This window comes from Grampus griseus (assembly GCF_964374135.1).
Source record: "Grampus griseus genome assembly, chromosome: 8".
In the NCBI taxonomy this organism is placed as follows: domain Eukaryota; kingdom Metazoa; phylum Chordata; class Mammalia; order Artiodactyla; family Delphinidae; genus Grampus; species Grampus griseus.
The window spans coordinates 30,342,231-30,363,727 of record NC_139002.1 but is presented as its reverse complement, the minus strand read 5'-3'; the positions used below and the strand labels follow the sequence as shown (position 1 = coordinate 30,363,727).

Below are 21,497 nucleotides of genomic sequence, written 5' to 3'. Positions count from 1 at the left end.
TTCTTAATTAAGGACCACAGAGATATTATTGTACCTTAAAAATTTTATGCATTTCATTATTTAGCCTATTATAGGCTAGCTTATGATAAAAATATCACAGCAATAATATTAGCTGTTGTTTAAATTAAAATTTAGATGCTTTTTAAAAAATCTGTTATTGCTATGATATGTGTTCAGAGGGGGATGAGTTTAAATTGTGAACTCATAGCACCGTCTCAGCTGGAAGCCTTTTATATTGCTTCATTTGAATTAATAATAATTTTCAATATTGTCTTTTTGAATGATACTCATATTCCCAATCATTCATTTCTTTATTTTTGTAGAGTAGAAGTGCAGACTAATGCCTGTCATGATTCAGAGGAAGGAGTGTAATTTGAGATAATAGACAAGGTTTTAGAGTTGAGATGATATTTTAGTTAGATTTCAGTAAGTAGGTAAAGGAGAGGAAAGTTATTCTAGTCTGTGGAGGCCAATGAACAAGAGGTATTCATTAAGAATTAGTAATTATTGGGTGCCTAATACATGCCACTATTCCATATATTGGGGATATAGCAGAGAAAAAGACAAAAGTCCCTGCCCTCATGGAATTTACACTCTTTTGGGGGATATTTGGGGGGAAAGCTTTCTAGGTGAAGAACCTGAGATGAGAGCATGCCTGGTGATTCTGAGGATCAGCAAGAAGCCAGTTCATTTGTAACAGAGCGATAAAGGGGAGAGTAGTTGCAGATGAGGTCAGTGAAGTAAGAGAAAGGTTAGGGTGGGGCTTTGGACGCTATTATAAGGATTTTGGCTTTCCTGGAAACAAGTAAGGGATCCCTTGGAGGCTTTTGAGCAAAACTATTCTAATGTTTTAATGGTAATACTCTGGCTTCTGAGCTGAAAATAGACCATAGAAGACAAGGAGGAAGCAGTCATAAAGCTATTGAGTAATTCGGCAAGAGACGAGGATGGCTTGCTCTCAGGATGTAGTGGTAGAGGTGGTGAGAAGTGGTAGATACTGGGTATGTTTTGCAGTAGAAACGATAAGATTTGTTGACAAATTGTAATAAGGTGTAAGGGAAAGTGAGGAGTTAAGGATACCTCCAAGTCTGTTGGCTTGAGCACCTGGAAGGATGGAATACCTGTCAGTTGAGGGGAGACTTTGAGAAGAACATTTTGGGAGGAGAATATGAGGTTTTCAGTTTTAGATATGTGAAATATGAGGTGTTAGACATCTGAGCTGGAAGATTGAGAAGACATTTGGATATATGAGAACGGGGAAAAGGTCAGGCATACAGGTAAAATTGTGGGAATTATCAGAGTATAGCTGGCATTTAAAACTGTGAGAAAAAAATATCACGAAGGAAGTGAATGTTGGCAAAGAGAGGAGAGATGCAAAGGCCGAACTCTGGGGCACTTCAACATTAAGAGGTTGAGATGAAGACCAGGAACCAGCAAAGGATACTGAGAAGGAACTGCTTGGGAAATAGGAAAGCAAGTGAAGCCTAGAAGCCAAGTGAAGACAGCATTTCAAAGGAGTGAGGAAGGATGAATGGTGACACATGAAGGTAGACAAGGCCTGGGAACTGATCGTTGCATTTAACAGCATGGCGTTCATTAGTGACTTTGATAAAGCAGTTTCAGTTAGTAGTGGAGAAAAAACATATTGACGTGTTTCAGAAAGAATGAGAAGAGTGGAGAGTGAATATGGTCGCCTCTTTTGAGGAATTTTGTTATGAAGTAGAAGATAAAAATGGGTCAGTAACTGGAGGAAGTGGGGGTTAAAATACTTTCTTTCTTTTTTAAAAAAATTTTAAGTTGAGACAAACTGTAGCATTTTCATACACTGTTGAGAATGCAAAAAAGATGCAAAACATGTATGTTACATGAAAGACGGGAAAATTGCTAGAGCAACATCCTTGGGTAGTAGACAGCATATGGGTCTATTGCACAAATGAAACAATTAAGGATAGGCCTTTGCTTGTAGAATGGAAGCATTATCCTTAATAACAGGAAGGGAAGCAGAGTACAGGGGCACAGTTCCAAATAGGTGGGCAAGTGTGGTATGGGAAGTTTTGGACACTTCTGGATGTTTCTGTTTTCCCAATGAAATAGGAGGTAAGATTATCAATTGAGAGAAAAGTTGAGGGAACAGATTTTGGAGTCTTGAAGAGATATTAGAGGATATGCAAAATAGTAGTTTGGAAGAGGGAAAGAGTGAAAGGTTTAGGAGAATGGAGTATAATAGCTAGGTAGCATTAAGGGTTCACGTGAGGTTAGTGATTATAAAGTTCAGTGAGGCCAATCAGCATAGTTGTGTGTTTTTTCTCCAGTTACATGTGCACTCATAGGTGCAGACCTTCAATAGGTGGTGACTTGCATTTAACCAGGATTGGGGCTTTGCTTTGCTACTCGAGTATGACAAAGCAAGTGAAGGCCAAGGGAGCTGAGAAATTATGGTAGGAAGATGGTGAATGACAGTATAAAGATTGTTAAATTAATAGATTGTAGGTCTTGGTGGAGTCTGAGGATGATTGACATTGCAAATGGAATGAGCTGGGAAGACAGGAGTGTAGTGGTAGAAGAGTGGGATATTTGAAAGTGAGATTATGAAATGATTGCAGTTGCTGTTAGTGACAAAGTATCAGGGTGTGACCCTTTGAAGTGGGGGTGAGTGGCCGGGAAAAAGGTGATAGAAAACAGAAGGAGAAGAATTCAAGGAATCGAGAGGTCAGGGTATTAATAGGAATTAATAGGGTTAATATACTTACTCAATTCTTTTTAGAAAGTGCCATTTTTATCCCCAAGGAGGGAGAGTGGAGGCAAAGGGGAATGTGGGTAAATCCAGGCAGGAAAACTTTGCTAATGTAGAATATCGTTTAGGGATAGAATGTTTCCTACCCCTCCCAACTTTATTGAGGTATAACTGACACATAAAATTGTATATATTTAAGGTATACAACATGTTGTTTTGTATATTTTTATGTTGTGAAATGATTACCACAATCCCGCTAACTAATATAAGGGATAAAATTTTCAAGAAAGTAAGTTTCCAAAGAAACAAATTTCCATTGATTTAAAAGTGTATATTTAAAATATTCTCACAGTTGCTTAAGTGTTTTTTCAGAAATCAGTGAAGGTATTTGAAAAAATAAATGTTCTTTGGCTCAAGAACCATGGCACTTTCAAACTTTCCATTAGTTAAGGAATCTTTTGGCTTAATGGTTTATTCAGTCTGAGAAATTCAGAAAATGATTTTTTGACCTAATTACCTAGATTACTTGTACTTCCTCTTGTTAGGAATATTAACTGTATCAGATGAAAGAAGTTGAAGGTTTTGGCTTAATTTTAAAATTTCAGAGTTCTACTTATTTTCTTTTTCCCAGAAATAGAGTTAAAAATTTTTTTTGTATATTTTGAAATAGTATTCTTATAAGATTATAATATTTTCTTTAATAATGATGATATCTGTTCATGAAACTTTATTTTCTTATTTGTGATAGTGGCAAAAACCTAGCTATAGACAATAGATAGTTTTTAGAATTATCAATTATGTTGATGGCAGTTATGTTAATTATCAATTATGAAATTATTTTTGTTTAGTTTTAGTTATTTCTTATTTAAGAAAGCTAAGCTTCCTTCCTATTCCTTTATGCCATGAAGGCATTTTATTAGTTTGATGCCAAATAAAACATTTATTTTATTATTTTACTATTTTAAATGGCATCTGTGATTATTTTCTAATTCAATCAAAAATGTGATTTTCTTCATTTCAAAAACTCTAATCATTTTTCAAGCGAGATGTTGAAGCTTTTCTATGTGCTATTAATTTGCAATACATTAATGGTTGATATGTGACAAAATCTTGACTAGGAAATAATGTCCTCTAAAGAATCCTAGAAGAAAAGTCCAATTGAGACTGTTTCTTTTTTTCTTTTTTTGGGGTGTGTGTGTGTTAAAGGTTTTTTAACCTCTGATATTGGATTTACTTAAACTTTTTTCCTACTGAATTGAGGTTTAAAGAAATGCTCTTCCTATTTTAGATACCTGAAATGTTATTCAGTGAAACAGATGGTGAAGAAAAATATAGCGACAAAAAAAGAAAAGAAGAAAAGAAAAAAAACTCAGGTAGTATTTTGATGAAATTGACTTTATCTGATTTTTATTGATGAAATAATTCCTGATTTCTAATGTTATAGATCCATTAAAGATTCATGATGATTATGAACTGGAATAATGCTAAACTAACTAAGTTAGGTTTTTTGATGCAAACTAAACTTTTAAGTCCTCTTTTTTTAAAACTAATGTTTATGTCATTTCATATAGGACCTAACAGCATATCTGTTGTTTAAAATTAAGACATTAGAAATGTACATTTTTGACCCAAATGATCTAAAGGACTTACTTATATAGGGTTTTGGGCTAATAGCCTAAACTTTTCATATTAGCTTATCACTTAGGTATGTCAAAGCACTCAATTCATATGCAAAACTGTGTTATGATTCTTTGAGTAGGACATAATATTTTCTTAACTATAATGTTCTCTTTATTTTCTCCATTTCCACATTAACTTTGACTGTGGTCTTTTTCTTTTATACCATAGCATATTTATTCATTTATTTAATCTAACCATCTAATTATTAAATATTTATTGAACTTGTTTTATATTAGGTACTGGACTGGATACTGGAGATGACTTAGGATAATCTAGTGGTAGCAAGAAATATGTTATATATAAACATAAAATTTTGGTATAGCAGGATAAGTGATGGTAGAAGTTTATATGAAGTACATTGGAAAGTAAGGCCTCTACCTAGCAGATACTAAAGGAAATGCACTTTGCCCAGACGGGCAGTTTGGGGAAGGTCATTCTGGTTAGAGTGACTAGCATGGAAAAGGCTTGAAGAAATAAAATAGGCATTTTTATGGAACTATAAATACCCTGAAGGGCTAAGACATAGGATATAATAAATAGTAGAGTACTAGATGAAGAGAAAAAGGTAGGCAGGGTTGGGTAAGGAAGAGCCTTCCATGTCATGCTAAAGAAGGAATTTGGATTCTGACTTGTGGGTGATTTGGAATAATTGAGAGATTTTTGGTAGAGATGTAACCAGAGGCTTGTTTTAGAAATGTGAGTCTCTGCGTGTACCCCTTTCTTCAGTTATGAAAAATAGATTGGTGTACAGAGAAACCAGAGGTACTGTAGACCAGTATAGAAGGCTATTGCCTTCTAATCTAAGAGGAAGGAATGGACTTGGGGAGATATTAGGAGGTAATCTAAAGAGGACTTGGTTATGTAATGGCTGTTGAATGCAAGGAAGAAGAAGGATGCAAGAATATTTCTCAGGGTTCTGCTTGGAAAATTCATTAGAAGTTGATTTTATTCACTGAGGTAGGGAATACAGAGGGAAATAGGTTGAGACCACGAGAGGGAGACGGTATGTTTGGTCTTGTATATATTGGATCTAATGAGAACTTGTTCTTAATTTTTTGGCTTTTGAAGTCCTGTTTCTCCCTGTGTACATAAGAGTGGATAGGTGTTACTTGGTTTGGTATCTCTTTTCCATTCAAGTAGCTTTTAGTGAGCTTACTTTTGGATTACATGTTATGTAGTTCCAGTTAATTTATATGTTATGACAAGCTATAGATTTATCTTTCTTGCAGTAATAAAAATTGTCAGGGGAAATATATTACAGTGGAAGGATAGAGACCAATGAAATTAATAATACAAAATTAATAAGAAAAATGGAAGTTGTGAATGGATAGGAATGCCTGTGCACCTTTAAGGCAAAGATGTTATCTCATATTTATAATTTCATTGCTTAGAAGTATCTGGCAAGAATAAACATAGTTAAGTTCATTTTCTCTAATTCTTAATGGATCGTACTTATATTAAGTCATTTTTTTCTCTTTCTAGTTGATCCTGATTTTCTAAAATCATTTTTATTAATCCACGAGTCTTGTAAAGCATATGGTGCTACACCAAGCCGATATATGACCTTTTTACGTGTGTATTCTGCCATTAATAGCAGCAAGAGAAAGGAATTATTAAAAAGACAAAGTCATTTGCAGGTATAATATTGGTAATCTTAAATTATTTTATCTATACATAGGGGACAAGGATTATGTAAATCACAATGCCATGTTGCCATACTTAATATAAATAAATATTGTACTGTATTAAATGTCTTGGAAAACTGTCTCACTTACCTGTCTTTATAGCCCACTAGATTATAGTAATGGTTTTGTAATTTTTTTTTTGTTTGAATAATTATTTCTTCACTACATGGTATTTATGTGTTTTTGATAGTTTATGGTGCTGTCTTTAACTGTCTTTTTCATATAAATGTGTTTTAGAAATCAGAAATGCCTATTATTAATTAACACGTAATATCCAATATTATGCTTTATAATAAACTTTAAATTATATTTATATTTTTAAAATATATTCTTAAAATTATATTTTATAAACATCTTCTTATCCATGTCACTTGACTTGGTACGTTCTGAACAGTTTTCTTTTTGTATTTCTCTAACTGCAGAGCTTAAACTTAAGCATGGTATTAGAATGTCAGCTTCAGATTCTGTCAGAGAGCATTTCCTCTGCCAAGTTCTTGCTTCTCTTTGTGAGGGTCGTAAACTAGGAACATTAATTTGCAGAGTTATCTTTATTCTTCTTTCTAATGATTCACTTTCATTTATATTAAGCCACTAACTCTACATGCTTTGGAGGGGTAATTTCCTGATTTAGTTCTCTATGGTGTTTCAGGTAAATCACTTAAAATCACTGAGTTGCAGCTTAATTGGGTGAATGTGTTGAGTACATTAGATAAAATTCAAACGTAAAGAACCAGCGTGATGCCTGTCCTCTGTGCTGGGTGCTCAGTAAATACTATTTACATTCCTTTTTTTTTGCCATTACTATCTTTCCAAATCTTCTGATTTGTTATGTGACAAAAACCCAATCATATTAAAGAAGAGAGGGAATATTTTTCATGTTTATTCCTTGGATTATCCATGGGCTGTGGAATGGGGTGTTATAATGGCCAGGCGTGTTATAATGGCCATGGTCAAACAACCACCCAAAGAATAGCTGAAGCATTTTGAGTGATTGCTTACCAGACCCATTTGTAAGGCAGTCTCTTATAAAATAGTTGGGTAGTGGACAGACAAACCAAGTCACGTCCAATATAAAAAGAGTGGCCCCTGAGTCCTTCTGCCCAACCAATGAGACTGAAAAATGGGAAGGGTTTACAGAATTTTTTTTCTTTTCTATTTTCCTTCCTGTCTAATGCAGTGAGTAAAAACCCTACTATTTAAGCTATCTAATATCTAATATATGTTGATCCGTTCAGCTTTACTGTGATGCTTTAAAATCTATCTTTCTCTAAAGCCTCTGTGGAGTCTTTTACTACATCTTAATGAGTACACAGTTGAATAAATCATTATAATCAGCAAGACGAAAATACCTAAGTCCACTTGCAAATGTAGTATATGTACACATTTACATTTATGCTTGATTCTTTCTTATAGACTTTGTTTACTGTATGTATATAAAATTCCTTTTCTTTTAATATTGTCAATCAACATTTTATTAATGTAGGCTGGTGTATCTAAACTAAATGAAGCTAAAGCTCTCGTGGATGAACTGAACAGAAAAGCCGGAGAACAAAGTGTATTACTTAAAACTAAGCAAGATGAAGCAGATTCTGCTCTTCAAGAGATCACAGTATCAATGCAGGTAATGTTTAGAGTAAGCTCAGTGATGCAAACGATAGAAAGGTCATTTATGCCTGATTGTCAGTCAGTGTGAAAAATAACATTTTTACTTATGTGGATTTAAAAAATATTGCTTGTCTGTGCTGAGTAGACTGATAGCGTTGTGTACTTGAACTTTTGTGGAAGAGTGTGTTATTTTCCCATATTGTTTGAAATCAAAACTATACTATCCTCAATTGTTCATACACTAATTTATCTATAATATAAAAATATAAACATTTTAATTGGTGTAGGTTTGTCTGTAACTGATTTTGTTTACCCTCTGTTAGTTAATATTTCCTTTTATTTTTCTTAATATCTCTTTTAGGCTTCAGGGGTTTTCCCTGTTTTAAATATTCTCACGATTTACAAAATAAATCTATTCATTCTATTTATACTTTCATGATATTTTTAATATTTTGTTTATATCCTCTTTTAACATTGCCTTTCTTTTGTTGAACCCTCTCAAGGGAGATTTCTCTCTGTTCTTTCTTGCTTGGGTATTCTTTTACATTTGCACACCCTCTCAGTATGCTTCTGTCCATTACCTTGCTTTTTAGTACTGATTACATACTGATTACCACCAAATCCATCTTTTTTGTCCTTCAGCCCTATCCTTCCTCTGAACTTCAGACTCAAATAGCCGATTATCTGTTAGACATGTCTTCTTGAAAGTCTCACAATTCAAAACAGATTAAAAACTGAACTTATAATTTCCTTTTCTGTATTCCTTTCCTCAGTTTATGGTACTACACTATAGCTAATTATTCAAGACAGAATTTATAAATTGTTAGATTTCTGTTCCCTCAATTCATGACTCTAATGAATCATTAAATTCTGTTAGTTTTACCTCCCTGATTTGTCTTAAATATGTTTCCCCATCTCAATGTGGGTGACTATTAACCTTACTTGAAGTCCAATGCCTCTTTTATTTAAATTAACTTCAGTGTTTATCAGACTAGTGTATATATCTCAGTAAAAGTAAATAGTATAAAAAAGTCTTAAAAATAACAAAGTTGGAGGGCTTATGATATAAAGACTTACTATAAAGCTACAGTAGTCAAGGTAGGGTAATATTGGTGTAATGATAGGCATATCGACTATCGGAACACTGTGGCATCCAGAAACAGACTCATGCATACATGGTCAATTAATTGTATACAAAAATACTGTTTAAATGGGGAAAGGGTGGTCTTTTTAAAAAATGGTACTGGAATATTTGGAGATCCATGAAGAGAGGAAAAAAAACCCTCAAACCTTTACCTTACAACTTATATGAAAAGTAACTTGACATGGATCATAGACCTAAATGTAGAGCATAAAATTATAAAACTTTAGAAGAAGATATGAGAGAAAATCTTTATGATGTTGGGTGAGGCAGAGCTTTCTTAGATATGATACCAAAATAGAAGAAGAAAATAAATGATAAATAGGATCTTATCAAAATTAAAACCTGTGCTCTTTGAAATAAATTCCAAAGAAAATGAAAGGCAAGTCACAGACTGGGAGAAAATATTTACAAACGTGTATTTGATAAAAGACTTGTATCCAGCATGTATAGAAGTGATTACAACTCAATGCTAATAAAACTAACAATTCAATTTAAAAATAGGCAAAAGATTTGAACCTGCCCTTCATGGAAAAAGACTTATAAAGAGGCCAGTAAATACATGAAAAGATAGATGCTCAACATCATTAATCAGCAAGGAAATGTAATCCCCTTATTTTTTAGTATGAGACCTCATTCTAGCCCTTAGCTTTGTAGTGCTTAGCCTGGTAATTACAAATCCAGAGCTTCTTTGACTTAGTTTCTCAGAAGAGTAACCTTTTTTCCAAACTTCTGATAGTTGGGAAGGGGAGTGGTATGACTCCATAAACTGCGTATTTAAAAATGTGTTCTAAATATTCTGTGAAGACTTCACAAGGCCTCAGCTATTTTTTAATTTTCATCAGCCACCTGCAGCATTCTCTCCTAGAGCCTTCTGGCTTGTTTCATTTTTTGCCTGGTTACAGCTGCTGTCCTGAGATCATTCTTTACCATCTTGGTTTACGCCTTCGTTTCTGTGGAGCCTATCCCCAAAAGCTTGGTGAGAAAGGATACATGGGCGATAAATTTTGAGATCTCACATATATGAACATTCTTCTCTGTCCTTGGTTGGTTGGTTGGTTGTGTGCTGGGAATAGTATTCTGGATTTTGAAGGCATTGTTCCATTTTCTCCTAGATTCCATTGTTGTGATTGAAACACTCAAAGCTATTTTAATTCCTGATCTGTTTTGGGGTGACTTGTTGTTATTTATTTTCTCTCTTGGAATCTATTTTAGATCTTTGTTTCCATTTTTCTGAAAGATGTGGTGATTTGCTTTGCTTTAGGTTTATTTTCATCCACTGTGTCCAGTGTGGGTTCTTTCTACCTGAAAATTTATCTGCTTCAGTTCTGGGAAATCTCCTTAAATTATTCTATTGATAAATCCTTTTCCTTTATTTCTCTGTTCTTGCTTTTTAGAATTCTTCTTATTATTTGGGCTTTGGGCTTACTGGTCTGGTTCTCTAATTTTCTTATATTTTCTCACTTTTTTTCTTCTCTATGTGCTCTACTTTCTTCAAAATTTCTTCAACTTTATTTTTTAACCCTCCTATTGAGTTTTTCATTTCTGTTAAATTATTTCTCAGGAGATTTAAAAAAATCTCTAGATGTTTCCTTTTGGCAGTAGTGTCCTTATTTGTTGTTGTCTCATTGTTGCAGTATCTCCAACTAGCTCTCAGAGGATATTTTATGAAGTTTCATTTTTCCTGAATATTTTTTTTCTTCTGAATATGTTTTATTATTATTTTTCTTACATGATTGCTTTATTCTCAGTTAAAGAATAATTCTTAGTTATTCACAAAAAAAGCTTTCTTTTCATGTTTGGTCATCTTCATTGAAAATCTGAGCGTGGAAGGGAGGTTTGTTTATTGTGAACTTCTCAAGAGGGTTATCTGGACTGATTTGAATGGCATAAGCAAAAGATTTCACCTGGCATGTCAAAATAAATTCCTTGGCAGATGGAAAATCTTCAAAGCAATAACATTTGCAGATAATTGATGATTATATACACATTCAGTGTTTACAACATAAATTTATGGACTACCTGACCTGGAAGTAATAGATCAGATAATAAATTTAATTTTCATACTGTAAAATTTTAGCATAATTTTTTATCAAGGAATTTTAGAACCAAAGTAATATAAATACTTATCTGAAGCAGCTAGTCATTTTTATTGTTAAGAATATCTGTCAAATACTTTTTTTTCCCTTCAGGAAATTGAAGGCATCGTTCCATATTCTCCTAGCTTCTGTAGCTGCAATTGGAACACCTTTAAATTTCTTACCTTTAAAGAGTAATTTGAAAAAAGTAAAAGCTTCATAAAGAATAATATCATTGATAACTATATATTTACAAAAGGAAAATATTCAGCACTCCGTGTGCCTATGTACCTTCAAACTAGTGAACATTATTAAGATACATTGAGTACTATGCTATTCTTTTCTCTGGACTGTTCTGGGAAGAAGTATTTCTAAGACTGTAGCTAATTGTATTACTTAGTAGAGACCCAGAAGAATAACTCTGCATCTTGTATTATAAGTTAATAATTTTGCTCAATTATAAATTGGAGACATTTCTGTTTGTTATTTTATACATAAGTATGGTAGGGAGAGACAGCTTAAAAACCAAACCGTACAACTTTTAAAGCTAGCAACTCTAGGTTTGTGACATAAGGAAAGAACACACTAAATGCTGTAGTCACTCAGAATAGATATAACTTACAATTGGAAAAGTAGGTTAATAAAACACGAAGCACGTGAGTTGGGCCTGTAAGCGTGATTTTGATATTGTGGAGATGGAGAAAAGAACTTTCCCTGTTGAGGAGCGGTAGCAGAGATACACAGGTAGAAACCCTTGTGGAACATAGAAGATACCAATTGCGCTCACGTGTCAGGTACCTGAAGAATCAATATATTGGCAATAGGACACAAGGCGTTAGTATTGTTCTTGTTGTTGGTTTAAACAACAGAAATTTATTTCTTCCAGTTCAGGAAGGGAGAGAGCGAGAGAAGAAAACTCTCTGGTCTCTTCTTTTTTTGCTTTAATTGAGATATAATTGACTCATAGCACTATATTAGTTTCAGGTGTACAATGATTCTGTATATGTATATGTGACATGATTACCACAATAAGTCTAGAGAGGATGCCAAGCATTAGTTTTTAAACTCCTTGAATGATTATAATATGGTTGAGAATCACTGTTGTTAGGATTCTTGGAAGGTTTCTTGACAAATTTTTTCCCTTGGTTTTTTTTATAGTATAATAAATAAATAAGTCAAACACAAACATTCATAATGTTCATCCATTTTTATATATGTGAGACCCTTGATTTTTGTATTCATGAGCAAAGAGGTCATGTGTTAATATATCATTTAGTGTTCTTTGAATCTTTACTAATTTTTGTTCATATATTTGCCATATTATTGTGTCATGATTTCAATTAATTTTTTTTTTAAAGCCTGCTCTTTTTTTTAAATGCTTGGCTTTTTATTTATTTATTTATTTATTTATTTATTTATTTATTTTTGGCTGTGTTGGGTCTTCATTTCTGTGCAAGGGCTTTCTCTAGTTGCGGCAAGCGGGGGCCACTCTTCATCACGGTGCGTGGGCCTCTCACTATTGTGGCCTCTTTTGTTGTGGAGCACAGGCTCCAGACGTGCAGGCTCAGTAGTTGTGGCTCACGGGCCCTGTTGCTCCACGGCATGTGGGATCTTCCCAGGCCAGGGCTTGAACCTGTGTCCCCTGCGCTAGCAGGCAGATTCTCAACCACTGCGCCACCAGGGAAGCCCTCAATTAATTTTTGTCTAAAATAAAGTCTAGAAACAAACTTCTAATATACTATAGATTGTCTCTAAGAATTATTACTATTCTACTATTAGAATTATAGAAGACTTCTATTTTCAGTTTTCTTATTTATGAAATAAGCATAATATTTATCTCAGGGTTGTTGCAAGTGTTAAATGTATATTATTATGATCATTTTCTAAATTATGCATTTCGGACATGTTTGATTTTTAAATAGTAAGCATTTATTACTTTGCTATTCAGAAAAAAATAAATAAAGCATACTTCTTAATAGTAAACATAGAGTAATTTATATCATGTTTCCTAGGCATTTTAGAAACTCTTATGCCAATTAATATTAGAAAAGCATTTAATAGAAAGTGCTATTTTAAAATAACATTTTTGGTATCATGCTTTTAAATGTTGAGTGCATTAAAATTGATTGGAATGCTATTTAAATATTCCTGTAGGATGCTAGTGAACAAAAGACAGAACTTGAAAGACTAAAGCACAGAATAGCAGAAGAAGTCATTAAAATTGAAGAAAGGAAAAACAAAATTGATGATGAATTAAAAGAAGTACAGGTAAGTTAAAAAAAAAAAAAGGAAACAGTGTAAGAGCCATTTACATTTTTGATTACCAACTTTACATAGGAGTTTAAAGCATAAGTCACTTTCTAATAGTATTATCAATGTGGCTTTCACTCAATACTATTTATAAAAGAGAAGCGGGAAGGAAAATCTGCTAGGAGGAGTAAGCAAATTAACTGATGGTTGTTAAAAATAATCTTTGTTTTGTGTGAACCATGTTGTTTTGACTGTAGAGGAAAAAATATTTTGTAGATAAACTCTTAGGCTTTTTTTCTTGAGACTTGATTAAATAAGCAAACAAGTCTTAGCATATAAAGAGCCTCTTGAAAATGGCAAATTGTCTCAAAACAAATTAGATTTTCCAAATTAGACTGTTGTAGTTATGGTGAGAAGAAACTCTTACTTTCTCAATTTGAACATTTTGTACTTTGTGTGTTTCAGGGCATTTTGATATTTGAAGAGAACGGATATTAATAACTAGAGTCATTTTTAATAAAATGACAATAAAACATTATTTGTAAAGAGTTAGTGATTTTTTTATATATATTTTTTGAAAGTAAAAACGCCCTTTTCGTGTTCTAGCCTCTAGTCAATGAAGCTAAACTAGCAGTTGGAAACATTAAGCCAGAATCTCTTTCAGAAATTCGTTCACTGCGTATGCCACCTGATGTAATCAGGGACATTCTTGAAGGAGTTTTAAGAATAATGGGTATCTTTGATACATCTTGGGTGAGCATGAAAAGGTAAGTTTTTGAATTTGTGAAAAATGTTATTTCACCAATGAATTATACATTCTTTTGTATTTTTAAATATTTCTTATATTGCTTCTCAAACTGAATTTCATCTAAGTACCTACCTGGTTACACACTTTCCCCTGATATTTCAAGATGGTCTATGTAATCATATATCAAGATCTATATTTTCCTTTCTCTATAAGTGATTGTTAAAAGTGTCAAAGGAAAACAGGAATGCCTTAAAGTCTTTAAGAACATCTTAATAAACAAATATTTATTTGGTCCTCACACAGTATAGAGCATTGTGTTTACTGTGATTTACTAATGAAGTAAATATAGTCACTATTCTCAAAAAGAATCTTGGATTCTTGGCAGAGACAGAGAGACACAGGGAGCAGGCGAGAGCCCCATAAATTATATAAGAGTGATGTAAACTGGAAGAGAAAAGGCTGATTATTAACTCAGTATGCAATTATGCAGCTTTAGGTTTCACAGTATAACAATGGTATTGTGGTTTGTGCTGTTGTTCAATTCCATTTTAGGACTTAGGCTGATAGTAGAGTTCTTTCTCTATCTGAAATGGGAGAGAAGATTTAGATTGAGGGAGCACTTTAAAATCTGTCTTATAAAGGAGTCAGAATATTTTCTTGCATATCCTAGAATGTATTAGTACCCAGGGGTTCACAAAAAGGGATTTGGGTAGAGTTCAAGATTATAATTCCTTCATTTTATTGCTTCAGTGTATTCACAGAACATTAGAAAAACTGTTGTGCATCTTTCTGGAGATCCTCGTCTATAAAAAATGACGAATGGTACTTTAGAAGCTTAAGTACTTTAAAAGTACCCTATTTTTGGTTAACTAATAGATTAAAAGTATTGTATACACCACTTTGTTAAATTGATATTTTTGTTAAAAATAGCAAACTTTATTTAGCCTTATTTGAAGTACTATGCTTTAATTTCAGTTTCCTTGCAAAGAGAGGTGTGAGAGAAGACATAGCAACCTTTGATGCACGAAATATTACAAAGGAAATAAGAGAGAGTGTTGAAGAACTTCTTTTTAAAAATAAAGGATCTTTTGATCCAAAGGTAATTTTTAACAGTTGTGCCATAAATTCCCTTTCCATACTATATAATATTCACCTTGTCAAAATATGATGATTTATCATTATTGATTGTTTAGTTTACCTAAAAACTAAAAGTTCATTATAATAAGTTGTAAGTATTATAGCTGGGAAGCATTTACCAGAAGAATTAGGTAAACTATTGTAGAATCTAGAGGGTTGGGGGAAGGTTTATTATCTTAAGTGGTTTTTGAATCTTATGATCTGCTGTCAGCGGTAAGTTCCTAACTAGTCATAACTTCCAACTTGCCTGTATGCTTTTATTTCTTCTAGTATACTTGTCATATAATAACAGATATCTCTCTTGGAATACTTATATCTAATTTCAGCGAACAGTTTAAATTCCATGATTCTGGTCTTTTTTATATCCTTTATTCAAAATGTCATGTACTTCTTCTTTGACACCAATAGCAATTGTTTGAAAATTGCTTTTATCTAGTAAAGATCTATCTTGTATATTGAAGAGAAAGAATTGGTGCTTGAACATCGTTGTGGACGGCACATGTATTCATTTTAAACGTGGCTGATAATTACTTATGTCAATGAAATGTCATTATATTAAAGATTGTATGTGGTTCAAAATGATTTATTCTTAAGAAAAAATAGTGTATGTATTTTTCACTTAATCAAAATAGCAATTCACTTTATTTTTGCTATAAACCAAAAACTTCATTATTCGGGATAAGTTATTAAACAAATGCTTAAAGAAAATACACTAGAATTAACTTTGCCTTTATTTGAAATTAAGTTAAGATGCAGAATAATTTCTGATGTATTTTTCAGAATGCCAAGCGTGCCAGTACCGCAGCTGCTCCTTTAGCTGCCTGGGTTAAAGCCAATGTCCAGTACTCCCATGTCTTGGAACGAATTCAGCCTTTGGAAACTGAACAGGCAGGATTAGAATCGTAAGTGAAACATAAAATATAAATAGTTCTAGCCTTTATTTTCATCAATCTAATGACCTAGTTATATTATTAGGATTTATTTCTTGTCTGTATCTAAAAAGGCAGCAGACAACACTGAGTCATTTAAATACAAATTAAGAATGTAGATCAAGATGATGGAGTGGAGGATGTGGAGCTCACCTCACCTCACAAACACATCAAAAATACATCTACATGTGGAACAATTATCATGGGAAACTGACTAGAAACTGGCAGAAGAACTGTACAATTAAAGCTGCAAGAAAGATCTGTACATAATTGGGTAGGACAGAAAAAAAGGCATTTGGTCAGGAACTGAGCCCCTAGGAAGGATCTGTAAGAAAGAAAAGTTCTATATGGGTGGACCCTTGACTTGAAGAGCGAGGAGGTTGAGCCACACACTGGGCATACCAGTACTGGGCTCCTGCGTGGAAGAGACAGTCCCCCTCGCCTGCTGGGAAATGTACTGAGACAGACAGAAGGGCTGGAAAAGCCTAGACTCTACTTGTGAGGAGTGCTCGCATGCTGGCTTTCTAACAAGCAGGGTCGAGAGAGTTTTGCATTAGTGGGTGCTGCCTTACCACTTCCCAATCCGAACGGGCAAACAACCCAGGCCCACTCACTCCATCCCTGATGCAAGATTTGCACACAGACTTGGTCGAGCTATGGAGAGACAGACTCTGGAGGCTGGGGTATGATCCGGTGGAGTCATGGAGGCCATTGTCAGTGTGCACATGAACAGTGCCACAGAAATGCCCAGTGACTAAGCACTGAAGCTCAGGCAGACAGACCTTGAGAGAGACACAGCCCGAGGGACTGGGATGTGGTCCAGGTGGGACGGTAGCAGTTGTCATCAGCATGCTCAGGAGTACAGAGCCTTTCGTCTCCCAGTGAGAGCACCCTGGCTCTGGCTCCACTCACTCCATGCCACAACTTAGCAGTAGATCTGGGGCAGACAGGTCCTGTGAGAACACTGCCACAGAGGCAGGCCAGATCTCTGGTGGCAGTGCAGTCACTTCAATTCCTGCAGCCACAATGCCCCAGCCCTCAGCCCCAGCCTACTTCAGACCATAGCCTTGCACTAGATCTCAGATGAACACAGCAGAGAAAGGGATTCAACCTTGGGCTGCTTCTGAGCAGAAACGTGAATGCCTACACAGGTGATGCATAGGTCCTCTGTGACTGCATGGGCCTTACTTGCTTTAGCAATCACCTCCTTTTGGGCAGGGCTTGAACTCATGGACAGTGGAAACTGATTGAGCCTGACCATCAGGGCTTCTACTCCAACAACTGGGGAGCAGACCTCACCTCTGACAGGGCATTGACAGCCATGGAGCAGAGAAAAAGTCCCACCTCACGTCTTGTACAGGCTCTAGATGCTACAACACCAGCCATACCACCTATCAAGGGGATAATAGCCCACACACCCTGAAGAATGATGTGGCTGGCGTCCAACTGAAACCAGCCCTCACACCAAAAATATTGGATTCACACAGTCTACACAGTGATGTTCCCACATAAAAACACCCCTTCAAGACCACAGCAGATAACTGTTTCTGCTAAATTCATAGAGACAAAGAAAGTTAAGTAAAATGAAAAGAGAGAGGAACTACTTCCAATTAAAAGAACAAGATAAATCCCCTGTAAGAACAAATAATGAAACAGACCATGCAGCAGTCTACTAGACCCTGATTTCAAAAAGGAGGTAATAAAAATGCTAACTGAATTAAGAAAGATTATCGATAGAAACACAGATCACTGTAACAAGGACCTAGAAACTATAAAGAGGAGCCAATCAAAAATAGACAATTCAATTCCCAAGATAAAACCAATCTAGAAGCAATGAATAGCAGACTAAATGAGACAAAAGAATAAATAAGTGATCTGGAGATAGAATAATGGAAATCACCCAATCAGAACAGCAGACAGAAAGACAAATGAAAAAAAAAATGAAATCAACATATCAGATCTATGGGATAATATAAAACATGCTAACCTATGCATAACAGGGGTTTCAGAAGGAGATGAGAGAAGGGGGTTGAAAATGTATTTGAAGAAAATATGGCTGAAGACTTCTCAAACCTAAAGGAGGAAACATACTCAGGTACAGTAAGCACAGAGAGTCCCAAACAAGATGAACCCAAACAGACCCACACTAAATCATATATTAATTAAAATAGCAAAAGTTAAAGAGAGGATTCTAAAGGCAGCAAGAGAAAAACAAAGATTTAGTTACAGGGGAACCACCAAAAGGCTATCAGCTGATTTCTCTGCAGAAACTTTACAGGCTAGTAGGGATGGCATGATATATTCAAAGTACTGAAGGGCAAAGCCTGCAACCTAGGATGCTGTTCCTAGCAAGATTATCATTTGGAATAGAAGGAGAGCTAAAGAATTTTTCAGAGAAGCAAAAACTAAAAGAATTCAGCAATACTAAACCTACCCTAAAAGAAATATTGAAGGGTCTTCTCTAAATAGAAAAGAAGCAAGAATCTGTAGGAAAGGGAAAATCAGAATAGGAAAGGCAAATATATAAAAGGATTCAAGATCACTTTTAAAAACCAATACATAGATTAAAAAATAATAATATATTTGTGAAAGTAATTTTAACTATAATTAACAGTAAAAGGATAAGCATGACAATATAAAATAGGATATCAAAATCACAAAATGTAGGGGAGGGGAGTATAAAAATGTAGATTTTTAAAAAATACGAACTTGAATGACTATCAGTTTAAAGCAAATAGATATAGTTATGGGTCAACATACTTGAACTCCATGGTAACCTCAAATCAGAAACGTACAATAGATTCACCAAAACCAAAAAGAAAGAACTCAAGCATACTACAAAAGAAAAACATCAACCCCCTCCCCCTGCCAAAGGAAAAAAAAACTGCACAGAGAAGAACTACAAAACCAACTGGAAAGCAAGGATTAAAATGGCAGTAAATACATACTTATCAATAATTACTTTAAATGTCACTGGATTAAATGCTCTGATCAAAAGACAGAGTGGCAGATTGGAGGAAAAAAACCAAGAAACTACAATTTGCTGCCTTCAGAAGACTAACATCAGGATGAAAGATACACATAGACTGAAAGGCGATGGAGAAAGAGAATTCATGCAAATGGAAACAACAAGAAAGTGGGGGTAACAATACTCCTATCAGACAAAATAGACTTTAAAACAAAAGCCATATAGAAAGAAAAAGGGCATTATATAATGATAAAGTGATCAATATAAGAAGAGGATATTACACTTGTACTGTAGGAGCACCTAAGTATATAAAACAAATGCTAGAAGACATAAAGGGAGAAATTGACAACGATACAATAATAGTAGGAGTCTTTAACACCCCACTGACATCAATGGACAGATCATCCAGACAGAAAATCAATACGGCAAGAATGTTCCTAAATGATACAATAGAGCAGTTGGACTTAATTGATGTCTACAGGGCACTACATCCAAAACAAAAAACAAAAACAGAATACATGTTCCTTTCAAGCTCACATAGAAGATTCTCTAGAATAGATAACATACTAGACCACAGAACAAGCCTCAACAAATTTAAGAGGTTAGATATTATTTCAAGCATCTTTTCTGACCACAGTGGTATGGAACTAGAAATAAACTACAGAAAGCAAAATAGGAAAAGAACAAACACATGGAGACAAAACAACAAGCTACTAAAAAGACAGTGGCTCAACAATGAAATCAAAGAATAAATCAGAAAATACCTTGAGACAAATGACAATGAAAACACAACCTTACAAAATCTATGGGATGCAGCAAAACAGTTTTAAGAGGGAAATTTATAGTGATATACAGGCCTTCCTCAAGTAACAAGAAAAATCTCAAACAACCTAACCTACCACCAAAATGAATAAGAAAGAAGGATAAACAAAATCCAAAGTTAACAGAAGGAACAAAATAATAAAGTTCAAGGGGAAATAAATAAAATAAGAGATAAAAAAAATAATAAAAAAGATCAATAAAACCAAGAACTGGTAGTTTGAAAAGGTAAATCAACAAACCTCCAGAGAGACTCACCAAGAACAAAAGAGAAATGACTCCAATAAATAAAATAATAAATGAAAGAGGAGAAATAACAACTGATACCAGAGAAATACAAAAAATTATAAGAATACCATGAACAGTTTTATACTAACAAATTAGACAATCTAGAAGAAATGAACAAGTTTCTAGGAACATACAGCCTGCCAAAATTGAGTCAAGAAGAAATGGATAACTTGAACAGACTGATCACTAGAAGTGCAGTAGAATATGTAATAATAATAAAAAAAAAAAACCTCCTTGCAAACAAAAGCCCTGGAGTGGATGGCTTCACTGGGAAATTCTACCAAACATACAAGGAGGAACTCATACCAGTCCTTCTAAAACTATTCCAAAAAATTGAAGAGGAGGGAACACTTCCAAATTCAATCTATGAGCCCACTGTTATCCTGATGCCAAAACCAGACAAAGACACTACAAAAAAAAGAAATTTACAGGCCAATATCTTTGATGAATTTAGACATAAACGTCTTCAGCAAAATATTAGCAAATTGAATCCAACAATACATGAAAAGGATCATACACCAAGATAAAGTTGGGTTCATTCCAGGATCACAAGGATGGTTCAAAATATGTGAATCAGTCAGTGTGATACACCACATTAACAAAAGCAAAGACAGAAACCACATCATCATCTCAATAGCTGCAGAAAAAGCATTTGACAAAGTTCAATATCCATTCATGATAAAAACTCTCACCCAAATGGGTATATAGGGAACATATCTGAACATAATAAAAGCCATTTATGACAGACCCATAGCCAACATAATACTCAATGGTGAAAAGCTGAAAGGCTTCCCGGTAAATGCAAGAACAAGACTAGGATATCCACTCTCACCAGTTCTATTCAACATTGTAGTGGAAGACCTAACTACAGCAGTCAGACAAGAAAAAGAAGTAAAAGGTTTACGAATTAGAAGGAAAGATTGAAAACTGTCACTACTTCAGATAACATGATACTCTATAAAGAGAACCCCAAAGTCTCCACACAAAATCTATTAGAACTAATAAATGAGTTCAGAAAGGTAGTAGGATACAAGATTAATACATGGAAATTTGTTGTGTTTCTTTACATTAACAAATATCAGAAAGAGAAAGCAAAAAAAGAAAAAAATCCTGTTTAAAATCGTGTCAAAAAAAGTAAAATACCTAGGAATAAACTTAACTGAGGAGGTGAAAGACGTATATGCTGAAAGCTGTAAAACATTGGTATAAAGTAAATTGAGGATGATTCAAAGAGACAAAAAGATATCCAATGCTCTTGGATTGGAGGAATTAATATTGTTAAAATGACTGTGCTACCCAAAGTAATATACAGATTTAATGCAATCTCTATCAAAATACTCATGACATTTTTCACAGAACTAGAACAAATAATCCTAAAATTTATATGGAACTCCAAAAGACCCAGAATTGCCAAAGCAATCCTGAGGAAAAAGAC

General features: G+C 34.2%; 1 protein-coding gene across 2 annotated transcripts in view; it reads left to right on the top strand.

Annotated features, from left to right (window-relative positions):
• Window positions 1-21,497, top strand: part of DYNC2H1 (dynein cytoplasmic 2 heavy chain 1) — a gene marked incomplete at its 5' end in the record, with an annotated part of 370,982 nt that overhangs the window by 110,438 nt on the left and 239,047 nt on the right. For both annotated transcript variants that reach the window (XM_082660860.1, XM_082660861.1), the window contains 7 exons: window positions 4,023-4,107; window positions 5,897-6,051; window positions 7,583-7,720; window positions 13,078-13,191; window positions 13,780-13,940; window positions 14,897-15,020; window positions 15,839-15,960. In XM_082660860.1, the coding sequence (XP_082516986.1) occupies window positions 4,023-4,107; window positions 5,897-6,051; window positions 7,583-7,720; window positions 13,078-13,191; window positions 13,780-13,940; window positions 14,897-15,020; window positions 15,839-15,960 (899 nt within the window). The remainder of the gene's footprint in view (window positions 1-4,022; window positions 4,108-5,896; window positions 6,052-7,582; window positions 7,721-13,077; window positions 13,192-13,779; window positions 13,941-14,896; window positions 15,021-15,838; window positions 15,961-21,497) is intronic.